Consider the following 26,404-nt stretch of genomic DNA (forward strand, 5'->3'; position numbering starts at 1 on the left):
AATTTGAAATAAAAAAGAAAATACATATATATTTATTTAATAACTCTTGTATGAATAGTCAACTCACCCAAAGCTGAAACGCTTGATATTAATAACTCTGGTAAGAATTTGAGTTATATTGATATAATTTTTTACTTGTATGATAAAAAAATTATTATATCTTTAATAATTTTATCAAAATTATTATTTAAAATTTATATTTACTACATATTATTAATTTTTATTATAATTACATATTTTTTTCACAATAACTATAGTTACAGCACCTCAATCCCAAACATGACTTAAAACTATGCTAACATATATAATTAATGAGATTACATATTTACTTTTGTATAATTATGTTAAAAAAAAGACTGATTTTAAAATTGATCGACTTGCAATACAATATACAAAAGTAATTAAGTAAATATATAATGTCATTAACTATGTTCTAATTTTCCAATGTTATTCATTATTTTTAACCGTGTTATTATTAATATAATATGCTGAAGCCCTAACAGGATCCAATATTTTTTAAAACTCCCGCATTTCGGGTGTTTTTTTTTCTTCCTTTTTAAAAGAAACTCGTTACTCCTGTGGGATTTTAGGAAAGCAAACAATGGCCGTCTAGGGTACATACTTAAACTGATTGATGAGATCTATGCTATGCCGTGGAAAATTCAAAATGCCACCGTTGTGGTCCCGCAGTGTTAAAAATAAACCATTGGAGAGCGAAATCAAGAAACAGAGCGCGCGCGTATCCCCGTTCAATTTGATTACCAGCTACGCTCTCATTTCAATTTCTATCGTAGAAAATGAGAAGTGAGAAGACTCGTAAAGAAAAATGAGGATTTATGAGCTCGAGTCGCATCTGTCCGTTTTAGGGTTTATTATCGTTGCTATTGTTACACATGCGGCGACGCGTTCAAGCGGAGAATCGTCGACGTGTTTGACAGTGTACAAAGAAGGCGGTGCACCGGCGGTGTTTCAATCCCCAAAATGCCCTCGCTGGAAGCTCTCAGATTACAATTCGCCACCACGCACCACGAGCCGTTGCCAGTCGGCTATGCGCCAAGGCCGAAGAAAATCTCAAGAGGATCGCACTCTCTGCGCTCTCGACCTTCACATTCCCTTTCCTGGTTACACTATCTCTCTGTAGATTTATATTTACTTACTTATTGAGACATATATTTATGTCTGTGTTATGAAATGAAATTAGGGGTTGAGATTAGGGTTTAATTGTAAAGCAAAATATGTATGTACACACACACACACACACACACTTTGATTAAAATGATAAATTCTGTATATGTTTAATGCTTAATGGTGAAATTTTTAGTAAATTAACATTAATTTGGACAAAACTGAAGAATATTTGTCAGTGACTTAATATTTACTGTCAAAGGATGTGGAATTGCTCCGAGTAAAAATAAGAAAGTTATCTTGTTGAGACTAGCGTCTTCTTTGCTTTGAATGTTAAAAAGTAGCTCTATGTTGAGGTAGTGATCTTATTGAGGTGATTTTGAGAAAAGAATCCTTGTTGTCTTGAGGAGAATAAGTTCTTTGACGGGTATTTTATTTTTTCCTTCGACCTGAAGTTATGGTTTGTTTGGTCAAAGTAAATTATATAAGTTTACATGTGGTAGCAAGCCATTTGGCCATTTGGCCTTTAATATTTGAACTTGAGGTGTTTTTTTTTTTCACAATAAAAGAAAATCTAATTGCACTTATTTTCAATTCCAAATTAAAAATGCTGCACTTTCAATTGCACAAGGTAATGGGTAGAAACACATTTGAGAATTTGAGCAGTTGTAATGATGGTTTTGTTGAATATAGAAGTCTCAATTATTGTTGATCTTGTAGTAGTGGTTGCTAAAAAGTATACCATTTAGTATTGGTGCAGGTAGGAGAGGGCGTCAGGAGGTTACAGTAGGAATTGTGGCAGTTTTTGATGGCCATAATGGTGCCGAAGCTAGTGAATTGGCTTCAAAGCTCTTACTGGAGTATTTTGCTCTGCATACATATTTTCTCTTGGATGCAACATATTCTGCTGTATTAAAGAAATCCGCAAGAAGATTGCCAAACAAGGGAGAACGTGATATTGTTTTCCAAGTGCTTAATTGGGATGAAAAACTCGGTCGGCATGAGTTGAAATTTGAAAGGTTTTTTTCTTTTTGCATTATGTTATTATTATTCTTATGACTTGTTTTATAAATATGGATTCAACTGCTTAGTTTCACTCAATATCCCTGGGTTATTTCATCTTTTATTTATTTATTTTTTTTCCAATTATTGGTGATATGTTTACACAGTTATGAATAATTTTACAGGTTTAAGTTCTCGTTGCCTGATATTTTTGATGATTCTTTCCACTTGGAAATTTTAAGGGAAGCATTGTTAAGGGCAATTCACGACATTGACACAGCATTCTCTAAGGCAAGTTTGATTTAATGTTTTCTATAATTTTGGTGTACTTCATCGCCTTTTCTCTTATGTTGACATTCATTCTGCTGGGCCATGAAGGAAGCATCTAGAAAGAAGCTTGATTCAGGTTCTACAGCCACAGTTGTACTGATAGCAGAGGGCCAAATTTTAGTTGCCAACATTGGAGATTCAAAAGCTCTTCTGTGCTCTGAAAAATTTCAGTCTCCTGCTGAGGCCAAAGGTTGGTTTTGTTTATGTTATGATGCTTAATCATGTCTGCTTAAGGAGTATATTGGCAGCACCATAATTATATTTGTGATATTGGTAAAGACATTGTTAAGGTAATTCATTTTATGGTTCTTGGATATTACAGCTACTTTATTAAGGTTATACAGGAAGCGAAGGGATAATAATGCTATTTCAACTTCACAAGGTTATAATTACTTAAAATCCACAGTATCCAATGGACTTGCACATTTTACAGTCAAGGAACTGACAAGAGATCATCATCCGGATAGGGAAGATGAAAGGTATCGAGTGGAGGCTGCCGGTGGTTATGTTCTTCAGTGGGGTGGTGTTTCACGAGTAAATGGCCAGCTAGCTGTTTCCCGAGCTATTGGAGATTTATCTTATAAAAGGTGAGGTTCCTGACCATAATGAAGTAAGTATATTTGGTATTCCCTTCTCCTTCAATGGAACATTTCTACTAAACATTTAGACATGTTGATTATCTTACAGTATCCTTAAGCTGGATTCAAAAGCATTTTTATAATTTAACATTCTTATGAGTTTTTACTTTAATAATTGTCAGTTATGGTGTTATATCTGTGCCGGAGGTGACAGATTGGCAATCTCTGACTGCCAATGATAGTTATCTGGTAGCTGCATCTGATGGTGTGTTTGAAAAGCTGAGTTTGCAAGACGTTTGTGATGTATTTTGGGAAGTACACACTCATGGTACTGCTGGACCAGGATTCCCTTCTTCATGCTCATACTCACTAGCTGATTGCTTAGTGGACACTGCTTTTGAGAAAGGCAGCATGGACAATATGGCTGCTGTTGTGGTTCCTCTTGGATCTATTTATGTTTCTGAAAACCTGCATAGAGAAAGACGCATGGAGGAGGGAGACATAGATTGCCCTAGCAAAGGACTGCAAAAGCTTGTCTATAAACAATCGGGTAAATTGCCTGTTCATGGACTTTCTGACAGCTTATGTGATGCACGGTTCATGGGCATTGGAAATTAGTTTGTAGTATTTGCATTGCATTTATGATTTATGACTCTATAATCTATTGCCTGCTATTATTCTGTTCATCTTAATTATGAAAATGCTTTAAAAGTGCACAAAGGGACTTGTATTATATTGGACATGACGACTTCACACTTTCTTTAAGAGAGAACAACACAAAAGTTAGAAGAGTATTATTGGCTGGTTGCCTGGTAAAATATGAATCTTCTTATCGGCCGTGTTTGTGACATGCAATTTTAGATCCATAGCCAGTCACACCTGACTTTTTGGTTTCTCAAGGCAGCCAAATAAATAATGGAAAAACTTCCCCTGAATCTTTTGTTGTAACTTTATGTTCTCAGTTTTGTTGATATCTTCTGCATGCTTATCTATGTTTAGATATTATATGGTTTTACTCTGAATGTGTATGACATGTGAATACCACACTGTATTTCACCTTTCACTTAAATACATATACTCTTTAGAATTTAATTTTACCATGATGGTTGTAACTAGTGCCGATGTTCAATTCTTGATGTCATGTTATGAATTTAAGATAACAAAGTGGTTTTTGTGTTTTTTCATGTTGAATGATTTATTGGCTGTGAGAATTTAAGATAACAAAGTGGTTTTTGTGTTTTTTCATGTTGAATGATTTATTGGCTGTGACATGTTTTCATCTTCTTTCTGTCTGATCACTTTGATAGCTTCTTTCTGCTAATGAACTAATTGTATCTTTGTCATCATGAATCAGGTAGCGGCATGAATATGAACCTATTACAACTGAAACATGCTCATCCACTTACAACAAAATTTGACAGGCTATTGGTAAGGATGGAAAGTTTTTAATTTTCTTTTCTTGATGTATTGCCTGAAATTAACTCTTTGTTTAATTATATTTTTCCTTGATATTGTTGAATTTTTATGAGGAAATATATCATAACTTTTCCTTGAGAAACTTTTGGGGCGCTGAGATATTTAGGTTGATTTGTTCATTTTGTTTTAGAACATCACATTTTTTATGCTCCCGTACTCAACTTATCCTCATGCTCTTAATAATGTATGCTCAAAGAAAAGAAATTAGCAAATTCAGACAATATCTGTTAAGTTATTTTCAACCAACTTTTGTGCATATGGTTCGTTTTCCTTTCTATTGTGAAGGGTCTCTTTTTTCTTTTGTTGTCAGATATAACAACTTAGTTTCTATTATTTTTCTGTTAACTCACTGAATTGAGGTTCCTTTTAGTTTTCCATTCTAATTACTGACTGACTGGTTTCATGTTCTTTAAACTTGTGCATTTATTTGATTTGTTATGCATGAAATTTCTTGTAGAGAAGATAATTGAATTGATTGTTGTGACAATGGCAATTTGATTGGATTATGTTGCCTGAGTTCCTTTAGTAGATTTTACATACATTTTACTTATGACCATCTAAAAACTCTGTTTAACTAACTGCTAGATCATTAAATTTGATTATTGGCTGTTCAACGAATTTTGGCAATTGAACTGAAGAGAAAGTTATAGGAATATAACATGGAGGCTTGTATCATCAATGCAAGATTAGTTTGAATAAATGATGTTGGCTGCTTTTCTCCCTCTAGGTTGAAGGAAACCATGGCAGTTTTGGCTGTTTTTATTTGTCTGAAAACCTAAATGACAATGTGGATAGCACATTTGGGGCTCAAAAGGATGACCCAGAAGATTATGTGTATGACTTATCGCAGACTTTACCTGACACCCTTAATCATCAGTATGGTAAGTAAGTTTCTATACTGTAATTAATGTTGCCTTTTTCTCCCTTCTTTTGGTGGAGGAGTAGATTGGTAGTTCTTCAACTGATGGTGTTTACTAAATGGTGGTTTTAAATGACCCCTTAACTGACACTATTTTGTCCTTGTTTCCTTTTGTGTTGGATTCAAGGCCAATCAATCTCTTCTTCTTACCTTTTTGTCAATGGATTTTAATTTTAGTTTGAATCTCTCATCTTCTTGGCAGTGTTATTCTAGCAAATGTGCACCTGGACAAAGCCATTTTAATTCCTTTGATAACTTGTTTAATCAATGTCTGGGTCCTTTTATTAATAGTTTTTTGAATTGTTAATCCTTTTAGGAATGTTAGTGAACTGGTCATCTTACAGCCAGACTGCATGCGCATTTATTAATAGAAAGCCATTTCTTTTCATTTTCCTTTCTGTAGGTGAACTTCTAAATTTGTATAATGACCAAAATATGTGCTTGCACTTTGGGACGACAATGGATGGAATTAAAGATCAATGCTTTAAGCCCGGAGGCTTTGCTAGTTTCGTTGGTTTGCTTGAATCTATACCCTTCCTTGATGTTGGTTCAGAATATGGATCAAATGAGTATGTGATGCCTGAGAGGTACATATGTTCTTTAGTTAGTTTTCTATCCTCAATGACTTTTAACTAAGCTATTGATAGTTCAAGTTTGCTTTACTATGCAAAGAAATGAACTTGAAGTTGTTAAGTCTGATTACATGCATTCAATAACTAATTTCGCACAAATGCATACCTAACCTTACACAGATACCATAATTATAGTATACCTTATGAAATGATCAAAGTAGCACTAAAAAGTTGTATCTAAGATGTCACTGTCTGATGAGTATGGTGTTTATTTGCTGGGATGTCATCATATTGTGACAATTTGATATTAGTGGTTGGATAATGTGTATATGCTTGTAAAAACTAAAGCGCGTACAACCATAACCTAATAGGTAGAAGAATGAGACTAGTGGAAGGTGATATGAACGAATTATTATTTTAATGGTATCAACATAGAGTTTTTGTAGTGATCTTTGCATGGGATCTTGGCTAAGTGGATAGAGTTGATTTTTTATTGTTTCATCTTATTTTTTTATTTTTTTCTGTCCAAACAAGCATCTTAGATACTAGGTGCTTCTTGATTGCCAGGTATGTACTAAAGAAAAGGTTTGGTCGTGGATCATATGGTGAAGTATGGCTGGCCTTTCATTGGAATTGTCATGAAGGCGATAATTCTTCACGCTGGAGTGAATTAACTAAAAATGTTTCAGGGGAAAGCATTTGTGAAGATATGTCTATCAGAAATCCTTGTAACAGTTCATCTACTGATGATTTCCATGGTGGTTATTTTCATGACAGTCTGTTCATTTTAAAACGTATAATGGTAAGCATTTTGATTGTAAGTTTTTCTTTATTTTTATTTTTCCCCTTCCAAGCCTTTAATCCTATAAGCTCAAACGAGTGTATATTGAGGACTATATCATTATTTCTAAATTCTAGCCTTTTTTTTTATCTGTGCTGGATATTATCGGAATATGATTAAAAATTGTGTGAAATATAACCTTTTTTGTGCGCAAGTTTACCAAAATGAAGATGGAAAAAGGGAAAAAAAACTCTGAAAATGGGGTATTTATAGCTTTACAAAAAAAAGAAAAAGGGGAAAAAAAAACACTCAAAATCTTATATACAAAGAATCAACAACCCCTGAAACAACCCCCACGAAAGCTCTAATATAACTCAATCAATTGAACCTTTAGTCACTTGTTGAAACCTTGGTGATTACAAACGTACTTGTAGTAACACATGGGCTGTTGTGTTTCAATTGTCATTAATGTTTCTGTGACATCTACTAATTCATAGATTCTTTCCTAGTGTATCTCTTCGTACTTGCCCCTTGATTTTTCTGTTTCAAGGCAATATTCTCTATCACACATCTTTTTCTTAGGGATATTTATTTATTTAGTTTAGTTATTCTTTTATTATTAGTAATTTTTTCTTATCCACACACACTATCCCAACATTTAGAGGTAGCTGCATACCATCTTGGACTGGGACTTTGCAGTCTTTAGATGTGGGGTTAAACATCCAGGTCGCTGGGCATATTCCGAGTGGTAATATTTTGCAAAGTCTGGTACTATTTCCTCACATTATTGTATTTCTGGTGACTTTATGAGGCAAACTTTTCATAAGCAAAAATGCAGAGTTGTAAAATCATACATCTTTGTCTAGAATTTGTGTTCTGCTGAACATTGAATATTTTCATGTTGTGTTTTGCATTTTTTGGCTCTGACTATTAGCAGGATAATTATACTTGATAAGAATTCAATTCTCTGTTGAAACTACAAATTGATAAATGAAAAAACAACTGCCCTTATAAGGTGTGTTTAGCAATATAGAAAGTATTTTATGTAAGGTTAACTGTTTAAAGCCGTGAAATGCGATCAATCATTGTGCTTCTATAGCTGGTGTCTTAAGTGATACAACTAATCTCCTACCATTTACGTGTTCATCTTTTCAGTAATTTCATTTCTTTCTTCATTCATCTGTCTGTTTATCTGGATACATCCTTTTGTTTGAAACTTGCTACTTTGCTGTTTTTGATGAAATTCATATTTCAGTTTGGTTTTCGAAGGTACTTTTATTTTAGTTGATTGATTGCTAAACAGGTAGAGAGAGGAGTTACTGTTTACTTAAGTGGTCTGCGCGAGAAGTATTTTGGTGAAGTCTTCTTAAATGCCTCTACATCTCTTGGAGATTTTCATTTTTCTGCAACATCAAACACATTCTTGGAAGAATCAAGATCAAATTTTCTTGACCTATTGGAAACTAATGAATCAGTTGTCCGTGACCTGGGGAACAGCTGGAGTTTTGAAACCAAATTTTCGAACAAATCTAGATATGAGAGAGCTTCGTTTGAGGCAGGCTTGAACCATATTGCCAGATATGTAGAGTCTTTTGAATCCCAGTCTAACGAAGTATGGCTTGTATTCCGCCATGAAGGCATCTCCTTGTCAAAACTTATGTATACCGTGGAAGAAGTGGAAATTAGTCCCGAGGAAGAAAAGACTGAAAAAGTAAAGGAGGCTCAGGTATTGCGTCCATCTAAATGGTGGCATTGGTTGAAGACAACAGAAGCAGGACAAGATGAAATGCGCAATCTTATATGGCAGTTGGTGTGTCTGTGTGCCAATTTCAGCTTATGTCAAACAGTCTCAGAAACTTTAGTAATAAATTTTCAAATTTTTTATTTCATATTGGATTCTTGCGTGAATCGTTACCTGGCTTGGATTAACAGGATGGCTTTTATACCTATATTTTTTGGCTTTGCAATTTCATTGACTATGCATCCTTTTAGCATCTGGATTTTGGGCAAGGAAGTTGAGATATTTGTCTCATTCTATCATTGAAATTTAGGATGAGTTCATGTTCAACAAACGAAACTTCCCCTAAAGGAAAGGATTATTTGTCTCAAAATCCTTGAAGGTCACATGTGTATAATATCATGCTAGGGTAATTTAGCACTTTGGCCATATTTTCATTTCTCAATCTCAGCTTTTACTGAATGAACAGTGCTTCAAATTGGAGATCAAATTAACTCATATGAAGTCTTTATGACTCTATCTAGAATAATTGCATTGTTTTCATTGAATATGACTTTTAGTTGTGTATACCAAATTAGTCATCTCTTACCTCTTGTTATATTACTTCTGCACCTAGCTACATACATGATGTGCTTGTTTCTTCCTTTTCACAGTTGATGGCCCTCAAGTCTTGTCATGACCGCAATATAACTCATAGGGACATCAAACCTGGTAAGGACACCAACGCAGAGTAGCATGCAATAAATAAATAATAATTTACTAAAACAATGATGCTATTTTTGGGTCTTGGTCAAAGTTTATCCACCCCCACTCCCACCCCCAAACACCGCGGTGGCAAGTCAAAAATCATTGCTATATATGTACTTCGATCTGCCTGTTTAGCTTTCACGATCTTCCCTCACACTTCATGGCGACAACTGATGCAGAAGCTGATTGTCATTTAATGATGCTGATGAGAATCACTTGCTGTGACTCCAACAATTTACAGTGGTTTTTGTTGTGACAAACAGTTCTGCTGTCAAGTGTGTGTCTGTGGCAGAGACTACTGAGAGCTGTGTAGGAAAATAATATTAGTTTTCAATATTTTTACAATCTCACGCCAACCATTTGTGATATTAAGTACAAATTAGGGAGTAAATTTTGAGATGTCGTGGCCGATTATGTCAATTTATCTGCATTTGGAGTCATGTTCTTTTTGATGTGGCATACACAGAATTTTAGTAATTTAACCATATATATTTGTTTAATGACTACTTCCTGTCCCAGTTTGTCTTTCATGTACTTTTCAGAAATCTTTTTATGAATCAGAGATTAGTTTTTGCTTTACATTTAATCACCAATATATCTATAGTGATCTCTCTCTATCTCTTTTTCTTTTTGAACTTTTCTTTTCTCTGATCATTTTTCACGTTACTTATTTGCAAGAATAGTTGTGTATGGATTATGCTAACGCAGAATGTTTTTGTATCTCTTATTGGAAGAGAATATGGTGATATGCTTTGAAGATCAGGACACTGGGAGATGTTTGAAAGGACCTCCAAGTGAAGAGAAGAATGTTACCACCAGAATGTAAGTTGGAATGACATGCAATTTGCTTCTTAGTTGAAGTTTGTTCCATGTTATATGCTGAAGTGTGATACGATGTGATGGGTTATGGCATAATGAGCAGACCTCAAGGTACTACATTCCTTCACAAACCCACCTCGCTCTCTTTTCTCCTTGCCAAACCGACCAAGCTAACATAAACAGTAGAGGATTCCCTTTTTAATTGGCCCTTCCTCTCTTCATACATGACTGCTTCTCTATATTTAGTTTTACTCCCATCATTTACCAATGTAATTTCCAAGTGACCTTTTGAGTAATAACTTCATTAATAAAGTTTTAGTAATAGCACTCTGGCTATTGCTTGTCATTTCATTATTTAACAAGTCAGGGGGACTATTGTTGACAATCTGGTTTTCCCCCTCTTTTGTGCTTTTCTTTATTATTTTTAACGAAGTCTGGGTGGTGAATGAAAAAGAGAAAAAGCAGCATCTTTTTTTTCCTGATACTATCTTCATACTTTTGTTTACTCTTTCTTACTGTTCAGAATTCCATTCTTTCCCTTGTATTTTGCATCAAACTTTAGGGCACCTTTCACCACCACTTGCAAGAATTTGAATGTTTCTGTTCTCTATCTACTTCTGTGTTTATTTATGATAAAAAAATTTTTATTGATATATTCTTCATTAATTTTTTAGGCGCATTATTGACTTTGGCAGCGCAATAGATGACTTCACAGTGAAGCATTTATATGGATCAACTGGACCTTCTAAGTAAATTATTTCTTTTTGAGAGTTATGTTCTTTATTTATCCACGTTTCTGAATCATATTAATTGATATTTATCTTTTGTTTTGCTAGAGCTGAACAAACTTCTGAATATACCCCTCCTGAAGCTTTTCTTAATGCTACTTGGTATCAAGGGCCAATAGGCACAACTTTGAAGTATGTCATGTTCCTACTCAATCAACATAGTTAACTTTCTTTGTCTACGTTCAAGAATATATGCTTTAGTTTTTTCTAGTCACACTAGATATCTGTCCTTGTTGGGTTATCATATGCTTCCATCTATATTTTTTTTTCGCAATTATTAATTGCCATTACTTATTTGTTTGACAGGTATGATATGTGGAGTGTTGGTGTTGTGATCTTAGAGATGATTTTAGGATCACCGAATGTTTTTCAGATAAGTGATTTAACGCGTGCTCTTTTAGATCACCATCTTGAGGGTTGGAATGATAGCTTAAAAGAGCTTGCTTTTAGGTAAGTGTGTGTTGTTCTTGGAGGCCTTCAGCTTAAAAATTGCTAAATACCTTTTCTTTCTTTTAGTTTTGAAAATTTGAGCACCTCTACTTCACCAGGGATATTTGATAATTATTCCATCATAATCAACAAGTTTATGAAACACTGACTTGTGCTTCTAATCTTGTTAGTTTTGGGCCGCCAATTTTTGCTTACAGATATTCCTAGTGAACTCCTACATGTTGAAACATAAGTGCTTTGTATAAGACCAACGTGCTACACATCCCTTTCTTCCTCTCCCACTTTTGAGTCTTTATCTTATAAGCCCAACTTCTGCCTTCATGGTCAAATATGCCATATTTATTTATGATATTCCTCTGCATTCAGTACCTGTGCCATATCATGGGGTCGGCAGATCTAACGGTCAGTTCTATTTTATTTTTCTCATTGTAAGAAATGAAACCTGAATTATATTAAAACCAGTATGGGGATTACATAAAGTGAACAAGCTGTCCGCAAAAAGAGTATGGGAATTATAGAAAGCTATTGGTAAACCTTGGTCACTAGTATCTACCCACAACTAGTTGAAGCTTTGTTTAAATTTTTGTTGAAATATCAAGTAGAATTCTGAAATATTCTGAAATTAGGGCCCTCTAAATTGTGATTTTATTTTTTATTCTTTTATGATTGAGAAATTAATATGTTGTTCAATAGGGGAATTAATTTTTTGCATGCTTATAGGAAGAATTTTAAAATTTTTGGTTTTGTCTTTGTTTTGTGGTGCCAGACTTAGGTCTTACATGGAATTATGTATCTTAATTCCTGGGGGTTCCTCAAAGCTTAAGCATACTTCAAACCAAGTAAGTTTACCTTTGTTTGTTTCCAGATGTTCCCCTGTACTTTTGTTCCCGTCTTTGTGTTTGTGGGGTACCATATTGGCTATATGTTTTATGAGTTTGTTTTTGCACATTCTTTCTTTTCTCGATTTATTTACTTAGTTTGTTAGATAGTAACTATCGTTTTATCATATATCACTGTATAGGTACCCGACCGGCATGATTGCTAATGTGGATTTTATTCTGTCTCTCTTATTTTAAAATTTAAAATTTCAGCATCACCCTCCTTCTTAAGTCAGCTTTTAGTCAAAGTTTAGAGGATTATAGTATGTTATTGTCAATGGTGCTCTGAAAACTCTTTGCCTATTATTATCCTTCAGATAATGATGTACTAATAAAATTTGATTTCTGGTATTCAGGGTGGACTCTCCCCTGCTTCATGGAAATGCTCTGAAGAGTTTTTTTCACTAAAAATAAAGGGTAGAGATCCACTTAAACAAGGGTAAATTATGATATCTTGCATTATGTGTTTTAAGAAAATGTTGTTCTGAATGTTGCGTTTCTCCTCAGCACTGTTCTTTAGTCATCATATTCTTGTTTTTACCATCTTTTTAGGTTTCCAAATGTTTGGGCATTGCGGTTAGTGCGCCAATTATTGCTTTGGGATGCAGTAAGTTTTCAGATTCCATAGTTCTATAATGTTGTTGCGTAGCATTTAAGGCTTGAATTTGTAGTTACTAATGTGAATTGTTTTAATACAGCCAACACTACATTGTTGGACAATCTACAAAATGTTTAAAATAATATTAAGTTGTCTTTTGGCTTAGCTTCTGTAGCATTCATATGTTTTTTATAAGTTCTTTCAGTTTTTGGGAAGTAATTAATGTGTAAAAATATTGGTTTATTAGAATGGGTGTGTGGGGCCATGGTTTCAAGTTGGGAAATATTGATTTTGGAATTAATGACAATAGAAAGGCCCATTATTGCTCTTTGTAATGTCTGATCTCTTGCACTAAGAATTGTATTCTGAATTACTCGGTTTTATCATTCTAAATGAAGGCAGTAATGTAAGGGACATATTTTTTCTTGTGCGAAGGTGTGTGCATTTAAGTTCACTTACCTTTTTTTTTCTTTGTTTTTTTTGGTTGGTTTTTTTTTTTTGGGGGGGGGGAATAGTTGAAACAGCATTTAAGTTCATCTATTTTGTCAGCTGAGCTAATGACGGCCTTTAAACTTCTTTGTTATTTTCTCCAGTCAAAAAGTGGGAGCTACATGCATGGTTTGGGGTTTAGAAGATAAGTGAGCTGGTTATTATAGCTTAGGATTATCGGGCATTAGAATTAATATGGCTAAATTTTTTCAATCACCTTCAGTATTTTAGATTTTAGTTCTGTAGTGTGCAGTTGATTTATTATTGCAAGCCAATCTGAAGTACATTTAACTTGTAGGAGGATCGATTGAGTGTTGACGTTGCTCTGCGGCATCCTTATTTCCAACCTTCCAAAAGATGAGTTGGTGAGAGGTATACGAGTTTCTTTCACTTTTTTCCCCCGTCCCACTAAAGGTACAGTACTCTTCATTTTCTTGTAGTAATTACCAGACGTAATACATATTGTTGTTATACTCTAGATTTTATTTATGTAGATGCAAATCTTTTTCAGGTATGATGGCGGGCAAAATAGAGAGTAAAATCCACAAGTCAAGTATAGGCATGCCACTAAGTCAAGCTAAAGAAAGCATCCCCTTGGACTAGAGATTCACTTCTTTCTTAACGTGAGACATTTGGCTTTTCAAAATTAGGATGACCTGTCACTGGCTTCAAGCGGTACCTATAAGGTGAACTTCACTGAATTTTTGTTCTAATTCATACTTGGTGTTGATATACCATTCAGACTTTCTGAAAACTGCAGATGTCCGAATCAGTGCCTTGCTACTCAATAGGTACTCGACGGGAGTTCAGGTGGAGGATGGGTTCAAGTTCCGTGATAAGATTGCAACAGCCTAAGATCAGCACCTTCTATTGAATTGATGCATCACCAGGAGTAGTTGCTGGTGACTATGATTATATTCAGCATCGCTGTCCTCTTTCAGTTCAAGAATACTGCCATAGGACTGTCACAGGGGGATAATGACAGTTTCTCAGTTCTCTTTTGCTATGGGTAGTATGGGGACTTCTCGGTAGCAGAAAGTGGGGAACAACCATATTCGTCCCTTCAACAGGATTCTGAAATGGTCTTGACCCTAGTTTGCAATTTTGCCACGAGTTAAAAAGGCATGGGACCACCATATTTGGGCCCTTGAATTGGACACTGAAATGTTATTCACCTCCGATTTCCCTAGTGTTGCACTGAAGTTGTCCGCAAAACGGCTTTTATGTTTTTAAAACTAATGTTATAATTATTTACTTTAATTGACAATATTGATTTTATATTTTTGAAAAATGTGGATTAAAAGCAACACTTCAATTCAAAATGGGTTCTTAAATCGTGGTTACTGAATGATGTTAATTAGTGCAGCAAAATGTAAAGCACATTCTTGTAAAACCTTGCGAAGCCACAGCCATTTTGATTAGGTACAGGTAATGGCTTTTCAGATGTGCACGAAAACTGCACATCTGAAAGACGAAAGAATGAATTGAAATAGGTATTTTTCTTTTAATTTTTTTAGTTGTATCCACATGAAATCTACATTTTACGATCCGTACCTGAGAAGCATACATAACCTAACAAGAGTATATAAATATTCAAAACTGTGGTTATTTTTATTTCTATTTTTTCATATACAATCAAAGAGTAGAAAATATTCTTTCATTAAAGTGAGGGATTCCCCTAAAAACAATAAAAACACAGTCATACACTAAAAGATAAAATGTACTATTCTAAAATGTGTGTTTTTCTAGTCTTCTAATTTATTTATTACTTAATAAAGTTAAGGATTTTTATTATATAATACTCAAAAAGCTAGTTCAATCACTCTCAAGAAGTATTATAACCTGAACCAATATCTCAAATAGGGGGATATTAGCTTTTTGTGTGATATCGATCTTCTATAGAATCTTATTTAATGAGGACATCATCAATTTAATAAAGGGAGAATTTCATTAAAATATAAAAGGATTTATATTTTAATTATAATTCAACAGAATATGGTTTTTATTTTATAAAGACATTGTCACTTCAATAAAATGAGGATATTAAAATGAAGATGCCACTAAAATATAAAAGAATACATATTTTAATATATTAGAGACTGTATTTTTTATTTGATAATAATATTTTCATTTTATTAAAATAAAGATGTCCTTATTAAATAATATTAATAATTAATTTTTTTCTCATACAGATGCTCTCATTTATTACATATTATTAAGTCAAATGATAGAATAGTATATCTTGACAATAAATAAATAAATAAAATAAGAGCCCATGTATAATAAAATTCATAGACACTTGTCACCTTATATAATAATGTAAGATACACAATTATCCTGCAACTTCTCAATAAAAATTAAACAACTAAAAAAATATGAAGTAACAAAATCTTATTTTTTCACTACAGTTGAATTTTCATAAAATGGTGGAGGACAGTTGTTTACCTTAACAAGCTCCGTATTCAGATTATTATACAATACCATTGATGTGAATGTGCAATCCTATAACATTTTTGGGCTCTCAAATAGTCAAATGTATACTACGAAGCTGTTAACTTATTCGGGGATCAAAGGATGAAGAAGACTGGTGTTATTATGTGTATCTGAATTAAAGAGCGCAGAATGAGTAATTTGCTCTTCTAGTTTGCATTTTATTTCAGACAGAACTGAACTCGAGTCGAAAGATATTACTGAACTGCTCCGTCACGCAGCCAGAATGGATGGATTTGAAATTGATACAGTATTATTATTGTTCTCGTTTGGACTTGTACTTAATTCTTCTTATACGGCGTCGTGTTCATTTGGGAATGGGAACAGGATATCTGTATCATCATGTACGATGATCCATGAGGACGAAGGCAGTGTTCCTAGTGTTATTGCGTCTGATGAGTGTCTGAGTCTCCTCCAATGGCCAATCTCTACAACTGCATCTCTTCGTAATCGTACGATCGAGTGTCAGTTTGCGCAGCTTAAGGGACGCCGAAAATACCAAGAAGATCGTATAACATGTGATCTTGACATGAACATGCCGTCTCTTGGTTATTTCTCTCTCACTTTTTTATTTGATTATGTTTAATTTGTGGTATTAAATTTTGACATTGAAGGACATCTATCTAAACTTGACAAGTTGGTTGGGTAATTTTCACAAACACATTTTTGCTGTAAAAGAGACTAATGATATTTGACCAACTTCAAGGCAAGTTAGTGTTGTAGTCATTTGGGAACCTGCTCTACTTCAACACCTCCCAACGCAAATATAGGTAAACCTAGAATTATTATTTTGGAAATTACAGGATGCATGCGCCTAATTTGAAGAAATACAAGCGCAGCATAAAAGGGATTTCTTGAGAGGGGTGGTGCAAGGTGTTTGACAATGTATAGCTTTACTGCTAAAACAATGTATAGCTTTACTACTGAATCTGTGGGTGCAGGCAAAAATGATCTGAAGGAAGTTAGGCTTGGTATTGCAGCAGTTTTTGATGGTCATGGCGGTTCAGAAGCTAGTGAAATGGCATCCCATCTTCTCTTGAATTATTTTCACCTGCACTATGTATCCAAAATGTACAAGCTAATGGTGCAATACAAGGGAGAGCTGACTATGGCTGAGAGTAAGTCTTTGCTGTTGCAAGTTTTAAAAGAATCACTGTTGAGTACAATCCATGATATTGATGTCAAATTTACTCAGGTCAGTATTGTGCCTCATTCTCTTGATTTTGATTCTCGCAATTATTCCAGTATTTTGCTCCTCGTAACTTTGCATGTGGCTCATTCATTATCCTCAGGTGGCTCTTGAGAATAATCATATTTGTGGGTCCACAGCCACCATCATTCTAATGTTTGATAGGCAAATTTTAGTTGCAAATGTTGGTGATTCAAAAGCATTCCTCTTTTCTGATAAGATTCAGTCTGGTCAGGGTGCTGAAGGTCTCAATTTCCTTGTTCTGCTCTGTGTTTAACCATGTAAAGTATTGCACCTACACAAATAGTACACACACTTGACAACTGAATTTTATTACATGGAACAGCTTATGAGTGGGATGTTAAATGGTAATTTGGCAGCAATGCTTTCTGCTATAGAATTAACAAAAGATCATCATCCAGATAGAGATGATGAAAGAGCTCGAATTGAAGCAGCTGGTGGCTCTGTTATTGTTTGGGGAGTGCCTCGAGTTAATGGCGTCCTTGCAATGTCGCGATCCATTGGTGACATTTATTTGAAAAGGTAAGCCTCTAAATTCATTTAATTTTGGATTCATTGTCAAAGCTGGTAGAAAGCTAGAAATTAACTAGTTTCCTCGCTGTCTTTAATGGCGATTCTGGCCGCTGGGTCTCATTTTCCGTGCCAATAGATTAACAATTATCAGAGTTTGTTAAAGACATGGGGGCTGCGCTTCTAATTCAAAAGTATTCTAACATTGATTACAGGTATGGTGTTATAGCAGTACCCGAGTTAACAGGTTGGCAACCCCTGACTACTGCTGATAGGTATTTGATGGTTGCAACTGACGGCATTTTTGAGAGCCTGACAGCAAATGATGTCCGTGATCTAATATTAGAATGGAATTCACACGATATCCAAGGATCATCATCTTCGTTGGCTGAATATATTGTAAACACGGCTTATGATAAAGGCAGTACAGATAACCTTTCTGTCATCTTGATTCCCTTATGAGTTGGGCTTTTCAGAAACTCGTACAAGGAATTAGCATCAACTGTTTTGCCTCGCTAATGTTTTCCGTACCGTAATGCTGCATCCATATGATCTGGCATCCATATTCACAAATTATTCTGATTTCTGATACTAACATCTGCTTGCCAGTCACAGAGCTTTGCTGGCGTTGAATCGATTACTGCGGATTTATTTTTTGAGCAGTTCGTACGCCGTCCGCTCAAACAGTTTTCCTTCGTTGATTAAATTATGGGCTCAACTGTGTTACCATTAACTGCGGCAACATATTCCCATTCTTTTGTCTTTCTTGGGTTAATTACAAAACAATCAGATAGTTTAAAATTTTGACTCATAGTCCTACTTATTTTAATTTTTTAAACTTAATTTAAAGGGGGGGTATTTTTTTAACTATTAATTCACACACTTATCATCTGAGTTTCAAAAAGAAAATTTACTCTGTGCACCTACCCAAATGTCAAATGTATCCTTGATAAAATTAATTTTTTATTTGGGCTAAAAAAATGATTAAAATAATATATAAAAAATTGATTAAATTATTTACATGCGCACTAGCGTCAGTTTCATATCTCCAGTAATTAACATTTAACAATTAAATTCTATCACTGACTCGAAAGTTATTGAATATGAGATGTGAAAAAAATCTCTTAAATAAGTGTCGAGCATAAAATGACTTTGCCTCCAAATCCTTGTTAAAATACTTTCAAACTTGTTCATTAAGTTCTTAGATGTAAGAAAAAAAAATGAAGAGCAATTTTTTCTTTTTTTCCCCCACTTTTTGAGACCTTATTGAACAATAAAAAAAAATAATAATTAGTAAACTAATAAATATGTTTTTATTACATAATGAAATTATTGACTATATATTGAACAAGTATAATGAAAAAAATATTAACTACAAATTAAGAACAAGGATTAAATTCATATTCATATTTATCATAAAATATGGTTTATAATTAATACATAATTTTACTATATATTGAATTAATTAATTAATTAATAATTGTATTAATTTGAATATATTAATTCAAATATAAGAATAAGTTATTTTGTCTGTGAAATTAACTGGATCAAATACACCTAAGTGTAAAAAATTTCAATACTATGGACTCGTGTGAAAATTTTGAATCTTTTTCACTTTTTTAATTTTGTAGCAACACTGGGGACTGCAATGTTAATAATCCAACAAGAACATCTTATTTGGGGTTAGATCTTAAGGTGGATTAGAAAAAGACAAAAAATGGAGTCTGTTACCACAGCGGTAACCCAAGTAACCGTTATCAAAGTCAGACGCATAAACTGACTTACAAGAAATTAAACAGCATTTTCCAGCCATGATAAACAAAAGATCAAGGAATATTTTGCCAATATCAATAATTTGATTATCAAAATCCACAATGACAGATTACCGAAAATAAAAAATGGAGGAGAAAAGAGGGACAAAAATGACATGGATTTTACTTACACACTCGTATCTATGTATACACGGTGATTATACAATTCTCTTTTCTCACATTTTCGTCTTTAACAGTCTTGTTCAACATTTATGGTTCATGGCTGTATACACGGCTATGAAGCTCCAGCATTTCTTGATCATTTGGATCAACAGAGAGAGCTGCTCGACAATCTCGCAAAGCCCCCAATACATCGCCAGTGTGCTCATGAAATGCAGCTCGCAGGTGTAGAAGGTGAAGGTCTGCTTTGAATGCGATTGCCCTTGATAGCTCTGCAATTGCTTCATTCTCTTTGTGGCTGTCCATTAAAACTGTTTCAAACCAAAACCACAACCAGCTCCAACAAATAAATGCCTCGAAATATAATAGAAATATATGATAACTAAATCTTTCTCACGTCTCATATACAAGACAAATTGCTAATGCAAACTGTTATGTGCAAATTAAGGAAAACAATCAGACCTGCAGCTCGATATCTATAAGGGTAAACCCGGAGGGGATCTAATTGAGTGACCATCTCTAGATCTGCCCTTGTGAGTTCACGATCACAGTATTCAGATCTCTTTTCATAGGCAGATGCATTGTTCCGAGCCTTCTTAATCAGTTTCGTCATTTCCTCGTATGCCGTTGTTTTATTATTTTTCAGAAAATGAACCCGAGCAAGACCCTGGTGAGCGCGGGTATGCCGGATCTTTAGTGCATTGCTGTAGCAATCAGCAGCCAAGTCCAACTGCCCACAGTCAACATAAACACTTCCTAGATTGTTCAGTGCCTGGAAATTGGAAATTCAAAAATTTTAATAAACTAGAAAATTGTATCATCCCAACATTTTTACTCCACTTAAGTGTACCATTGGAAATAACGTAACGACATAAATTATCTTACAAAAGGATAAATAAGCTGATAATAGCAAAAAGCCGTAACAACTGGGAAAAGTTGCAGCTTGTAAAATCCCAAATTATATGCTCCACTAATGACCAACTTTCTATGAAAAAGAAACAAAACTAAGTCAGCCTTTGCATCAAAACACCCCATCTCATTACCAAGGCCAATAGAAATACAAATCCTCAATAGTAAACCATTACTCTCAAATATTTGGGAAGCCTGCATGCAAATATCCAATAAGCTACTACATTGTCACGTTCTCCAGAGGTATACAGTATTACAGGGCAGCTGGTTCCACCCCCATCTTCTAAGAGAATCTTCTAGACCTTCAAGGTAAACAAAGGCCCCAAGCACATCTTTTCTAATAACCAGAATGAAATAAACATCCCCACAATAATGTATCAAGCACAACAGAAATAAGCAGGAATCTCATTTATGTACTGCACTGAAACTGGACAGGAAACCAGGAATTGCAGTCATCATCAAATTTTGCCATCCAGACTTTCAAATTTGTAGAATAGACACTTTGGCAAAATAAAGATTCCCCATTCCTTAGCACAACATTGAAACCAATGTTTACAAGTAGAGACAATACGGTTGAATCTCTTCTAATTAATATCTTCAATCAGCAGATGCTTATTATCTTAATCAATTGAAAAGCGGAATTCAATTGATAGTAGGAACCATAGCTTTTATCTGGTGCACTTTGTCATCTACCACAGGTGCCAATATGTTCTTGAACCCAAAAATTAAGTGAGAACTTTAAGACACTGAAATAGAATCATAACATCAATTTTGGTTTAATGCAGAATTGTGCTATAACATATACAAGGAAAAACTTGAATTCCTTCAAGAACATACATTTAAAATTCCTCATCCCCTCTTCTAAATTTTTTCTCTTTTAAAAAACAAATTAAAAAAGGGAAGAAGAAGAAGAAGAAATAGCAGTTCGCGGAGGACCAATATCCAACAATAAGAGCAACAATAAAGAAAACATTTTTGGCAGACCGATTATCACAATTAACAGGGTGGAAACCTTTAACAAAATCGTAGGTCAATTCATACCTGACCTTTGCGCAGCCTGTCTGAGGGGCACTTCAAGGCATCTTCAAGCAGTGAAACAACAGTTGAAGAACAAGATGAATCCTGGCTAGAGTCGGCCAATGCATAGGCCTTAAGGAAGAAGGCTTCAAACGATCTCTTCATTTGGATAGACTCTTCTGCTTTTCTAAGCCCTTCCTCACAATGACTCGTATCATATAAAATCCATCCCTCATACACCAGGCGTTCGTGATCACTGGCTGCATGTTGGCGAGCTAACTGTAAACTTCGCATGGCTGCCTCAGGACAATTTAACCTGATCAAGATAGAAGTGAGTTTTGCTCACCCTTGCACTATAATCATAACAACATTTAAATTCTGAAGGTACAGAAGACAAACACGGAGCTGAAGATCAGGCCCAATAATCGAAATTACTCACAATAGGAACTTGAATTTTCAGGAAATTTTTATTTTTGTTCCTTCCATTGTCAGTTAAAGTTGCATATTTTGCAGCTAGGTTAATCATATGTTATGGATGATTATAAAAAAGTAAACTAGAAAGAAATAACATGCATAATATAAGCTCCATTTTCTTCACAAAGGAAAAAAAAAAGAACAAAAAAAGATTTAGATCCTGTACCCACCTAAGGAGAAGTAAAGACTGCCTGAAGTATAATACTCCTTTTGGAGCATCAGATTCAAGCATCTGGTAGATTACAGAGAGCGATCCGATATCATCAACAGAAGACCACCGATCATACAATTGCAACCAGCAATCTGCTATAGTCCAATTGTCAATATGCTCACGTACAAGCATATGGAGTTGGGATGCTGCTACCCGTCCCTCAAACATCCTATAGTCTGGTGAGAGCGTGAGAATTGCCTGAACATCACAAAGGGCTGCTTGGTAATCCTCAAGAGCCAAAAAGAAACAAAACCTGAGCTCCAAGCATTCTAGAGCTAGTTTAAACCCAAGAATCCGATTAATTTCTGCAAGTGCAGCTTCAACATTCTGTTTTGTCATTAAGGAAGAAGCGCGATACATGTAGGGATAAGAAAGAGTTGGATCCAAAGCAGTTGCTTTGTCAAGATCTTCCCACCTCTTATCACCTTCACAGTATAATGATCTCTCCTGATACATCCATCCTAGTGGGGTGACTGAGGATATCACAGAGTTGAGCTTCTCATAAGCCCAAAGTTTATGACCCTTAATATAACCCAATCTAGCCAAGCCTGCAATGGAATAGATGTGGCCCGCATTTACAGCAGCCTCAAATAGATGTTCAGCTTCATCATACTCTTTCCTTAACAGCCTCACACATCCCAACTGATGAAACGCCAAGAGTCTCTGTCGATCAGTTTCAGCAGACTCTAGCAATCTTTCCAGGAAACAAACTGTTTTATCCGATCGAGGATCAAGGTTCATAGCAACTTCACTTAATAAACAGTACAGTGAAAACGAGGCCAACCCAACCATGATTGATCTATGTTGTCTATTAGCATGGCTAAATATTTCCACCACCCGTTCATCATTCAAACAGTCAGGCAGTTCCCGTAAAAAAACTTGCAAACATGACACAGCGAGAACAGGCGAGTTTTCTTCAATAGCATATCCCATGAGTTCCACAGCATCTTCTCTAGAAGCAACCAAAGATGCAAGTTTCCTATCACATGCATCTTTGAGCCTTTCACAGCAAAACTTGTTTGCAAATATCAATATTTCCAACAAAAGATTTGGAGTGACTCCATTCAAACTGCCAGTCACACTGAAGTCACTTATTATCCTCAAACCTGAAGGAGAGATGTTGTTTTCAGACAAATCTATGTCTTCACAAAGTGATTCCATAAAAGACCCATTAAGCATAGCACTAAATGGAGCTGAAAGGGCTGCAAATTTCTGCCTATCACACTCTATTTTCTCCTCGTGAATCCTAAAAACAACATTTCTCAGAACTTGGTCCCCACTCATTGAAACAGTCTCATGGGAGCCGGCCACATTTATATCTGTCTGAAGATGAGAGGCAATATCTATCGGTCCAAATTCTTGCAAACATTTGTCACAATTGATAAGCAGGTCAGCAATAAGCTCTTCCCCTTGCTTCTCATACTTTAACCATGCCCCAAACACAAGCTTTTCATGAACGGTGCTAGCCTTCTGCCAAGCTTTGCGGAGACTTCGCCGCATAAGTTTGGCTTCCCCAAGGCCCTTAAAGACCTGAAATTGCAATAAATAGAGACTCGACCTCTCTTGAAGAGGACATAATTCGAGTTCCTCATGAATTTGAGCTAAAACTTCTACGTAATCAACTGGTTTGTAATTAGGTAGTATTCGCGGCTCAGGTACCTTGATAAAGGATTCTCTGCAATATTTTAAGTCCACCAAAAAATTATAAAAGAAAGTCTCAATCTACTGAGCATGGAAATCAAAACAGCATAGATTTTAGAAGGAAGAAAATTGAGCAAGGATACTTACATTGATGAAGAAGAAGAGTTGTGTGACGATAGTTTCGAGAGCTTTCCTCTTTCAACTTGGAGCCAAGACTGAGGATTGAAGCCATTAAGCTGTGATTCTTTACAAGAATCAGAGGGGAAAAAAGTCCTCATGGGACATAAGAGATGAAACAAGTCCCAGATCTCCACAACAGCCAGATGTGTTTCTCTCTCTCTTCAAAACTCACACACAACTAGAAAATAATGTAATAACAACAGGAAATACACAACAACAAGAACAGTTCCCACTTAATCACAAAACGCAAACCTAGCTAAGAAATCTTCCAGCCTCACTAAGCCACAAAATGATTAATTGAAGCTTAATATCAACAAACATCTATATGGGTATACTCATCATAATTAACTTAACTCCAAAAAGTTTAACAAAAAAGAAGGTTCCTTTCCCTAATAAAAACTGAAACTTTCTTTGAAATTGCAGTCAAACAAACCCGTATTGGTCCTATTTTTCAGAAATGATTAAGCAAAATTAAACTAAGCTCTAATGGAGAGCAAAGCAAAGCAAAGAGCATATAAAGACCAAACACCCACCAACAGTCATACAAGATCTCTACCAGAAAGGAAACCAAGCCAAACCCACATTATATTCCACGCAAGCCTCTTACTAACAAAGAAAAATGACATAACAGACAATAAAGAGAGAGAAGAGCCAGCTCTGTTTTTGGCTTTGTTTGAATTTACTGAAGCAAATCTGACAGAGCTGCAGAGGCTTGATGAAGGAGAGATCAAAGTGAATAATGTAATCCAAACGGAAAATTTCTGAATTTCCACTTTGTTTGTTTGGCTTTTGCTTGATAAAAGGGAAAATCTTTTTTTTCTTTTTCCCTTTTTCTTTTCCTTCGGTTGGAGACCAGAAAAATTTCAGCCACTGTTTGTTGGAAATACAAAACTAAAGTCATAAATCAAAATCTTAATAATAATGTCGTTTCATTTTATGTGGACCGGAGGAAAAACGACGCGTCGTCTCGATAGAAAATGAATAATGCTCCAGAGTTGTGCTGTTAGTAGTATTAATAATTACTTTGCCACGGCGGGGTCCTTTGAATTGAAGTTACTGCTTGCTAGTAGAATGAATTATGGCAAGTAAGAATTAATTAAGAATGAAAAGGAGACTGTCTGTCTTCGATAGACTGCTAAGCTAAGAGATCTGTACAGCCCTCTAATTTTAGTGAAAGATGATAAGATTAATAAATGAATGATGATCATAATGGCGACTGGTGAGGGGTCCATCCAGGAACTGGCCCCACGTTTGGAAAATAATTCATGCCGAAAGATATCTATCGAGTAAATCAAATGAATTTGGAGGCAGTGTGATTTTATGTATCTTTGAAAATAAGCACTTTCTAACCAAATGTTGTGAACGAGTGGGGGATTTGCTGGTCAAAAAGATTCTGACATTCTTCTGTATTTTGTACATCACATAGATTTTGGGATTGCGTTGGTTGGAGGTAGTTACCACTAAAAATGTAACGTTATGTATACATATTATATCATCATCCCATTACTCTTTTTACAATGTATATTGGCACGGCCAGTGAGTGCTATGCTGGCTGCTGTTGGAATAAATTAATAGTATATTTACTTCTTAAATTGGATAATTGAAATCTAGAATCAAAATCTAAAATTAAAATTAAAATTATCGAGAGTATTCACTTCATAAAATTAAAAGTGGGAGTTTGAATTAAAATCGTAAAGTTACTTAATTTGAAAATAGGGAATTTTCTATCGGGAATAACGGTTCTACTCTCATTAATATTTTAAAATTCTGAAAATATTTTCTCATAAATAAACAAATAATTAAAAAAAAAACCGCAACTTGCAGCAGCTAGACGTGATTTGACTTACAAAATCGAGTAGCAGCAATAACTGCGATTGAGTAGCCAAACCATTGTCGTCAGCTGTGGAGCAGTAGCTAGTCACTGATGTCGTATTCTTTTGGACTCTTTTTTAGTAGTAGCAACAGTCGCGATTCAACAGCGGCAACTAGCTTGATTCCATTTTGTTGTTATTGCTGTTGCTGCTACTATTGTTGTTGTTGTTATTAATAATGATAAAAGTATTTATAATTAATCAATATATTAATGTTAATAATAATAATCATAATAATTAAAATAAAAAATAATAATTATGACAAATAATTAATTAAGGACTTTGTAATAATTTATAACAATTTAACTCATTCTGATTTCGATTCCTACAACTAAAATGAACAATTTATTCTGATTTTTATTTCTTACTATGGTTCCAGTTCATTATGATTTCCGCTCATTTTAATTTCTTTTTAGTAAATGTACCATAAATCATATTGAGATTTCATGAATAAATAAATAAGTAAATACTCTTGTCAAAAAATAAACAAAAAGTAAATACAGAACGGAGGATTAATTGATGAAGTTGTGAGTAACTACATGGGAATTTTTCCCAACGATGAGATTGAGAAAAATATTGAACAGCACGTGCTTTAGTCACACCAGCAAGTGCCGATGTTTTCGCCATTAAATTTTCGGGGAAATAGCATGTGAAATGACTAAATTACCCA

The 26,404-nt window shown here is 34.7% G+C and overlaps 3 protein-coding genes across 16 annotated transcripts; 2 read left to right on the forward strand and 1 right to left on the reverse strand.

Annotated features, from left to right (window-relative positions):
* Positions 1 to 513: 513 nt before the first annotated feature.
* LOC102621122 (probable protein phosphatase 2C 51) lies at positions 514 to 14,624 on the forward strand. Of its 10 annotated transcripts, none has more exons than XM_052435974.1 (22): positions 514 to 1,121; positions 1,886 to 2,144; positions 2,313 to 2,422; positions 2,510 to 2,647; positions 2,780 to 3,044; positions 3,218 to 3,585; positions 4,390 to 4,463; positions 5,239 to 5,392; positions 5,834 to 6,017; positions 6,570 to 6,804; positions 8,087 to 8,644; positions 9,175 to 9,232; positions 10,003 to 10,090; positions 10,762 to 10,836; positions 10,924 to 11,007; positions 11,182 to 11,325; positions 12,092 to 12,164; positions 12,560 to 12,642; positions 12,756 to 12,810; positions 13,589 to 13,704; positions 13,802 to 13,976; positions 14,033 to 14,624. In XM_052435974.1, the coding sequence occupies exons 1-20, from the start codon at positions 827 to 829 to the stop codon at positions 13,649 to 13,651; spliced, it is 3,363 nt and encodes a 1,120-aa protein (XP_052291934.1). In that variant the 5' UTR covers positions 514 to 826; the 3' UTR covers positions 13,652 to 13,704; positions 13,802 to 13,976; positions 14,033 to 14,624. The 10 variants fall into 10 exon arrangements, with proteins under 10 accessions (XP_052291934.1, XP_052291932.1, XP_052291933.1 ...); XM_052435972.1 differs by having other exon boundaries at positions 14,051 to 14,624; XM_052435973.1 differs by having other exon boundaries at positions 14,064 to 14,624.
* A 1,084-nt stretch (positions 14,625 to 15,708) lies between these two features.
* On the forward strand, positions 15,709 to 18,186 carry LOC102621785 (probable protein phosphatase 2C 51). The gene is made up of 5 exons (XM_006479591.4): positions 15,709 to 16,328; positions 16,722 to 16,975; positions 17,073 to 17,214; positions 17,350 to 17,512; positions 17,716 to 18,186. The coding sequence occupies exons 1-5, from the start codon at positions 16,007 to 16,009 to the stop codon at positions 17,960 to 17,962; spliced, it is 1,128 nt and encodes a 375-aa protein (XP_006479654.2). The 5' UTR covers positions 15,709 to 16,006; the 3' UTR covers positions 17,963 to 18,186.
* Positions 18,187 to 19,326: 1,140 nt separating this feature from the next.
* Positions 19,327 to 24,959, reverse strand: LOC102622277 (ETO1-like protein 1). Of its 5 annotated transcripts, none has more exons than XM_006479593.4 (5): positions 23,831 to 24,940; positions 22,002 to 23,717; positions 21,382 to 21,673; positions 19,894 to 20,203; positions 19,327 to 19,742 (listed from the first exon to the last, which is right to left on the reverse strand). In XM_006479593.4, the coding sequence occupies exons 1-5, from the start codon at positions 23,959 to 23,961 to the stop codon at positions 19,522 to 19,524; spliced, it is 2,670 nt and encodes an 889-aa protein (XP_006479656.2). In that variant the 5' UTR covers positions 23,962 to 24,940; the 3' UTR covers positions 19,327 to 19,521. The 5 variants fall into 5 exon arrangements, 4 of the variants coding, with proteins under 4 accessions (XP_006479656.2, XP_052292945.1, XP_006479657.2 ...); XR_003065288.2 differs by lacking the exons at positions 19,327 to 19,742; positions 19,894 to 20,203 and adding exons at positions 20,210 to 20,416; positions 20,517 to 21,086 and having other exon boundaries at positions 23,831 to 24,959; XM_052436985.1 differs by lacking the exon at positions 19,327 to 19,742 and having other exon boundaries at positions 20,009 to 20,203; positions 21,387 to 21,673; positions 23,831 to 24,958.
* Between the last annotated feature and the right edge of the window lie 1,445 nt (positions 24,960 to 26,404).

Source organism: Citrus sinensis, chromosome 3 (genome assembly GCF_022201045.2).
Source record: "Citrus sinensis cultivar Valencia sweet orange chromosome 3, DVS_A1.0, whole genome shotgun sequence".
Lineage (NCBI taxonomy): Eukaryota > Viridiplantae > Streptophyta > Magnoliopsida > Sapindales > Rutaceae > Citrus > Citrus sinensis.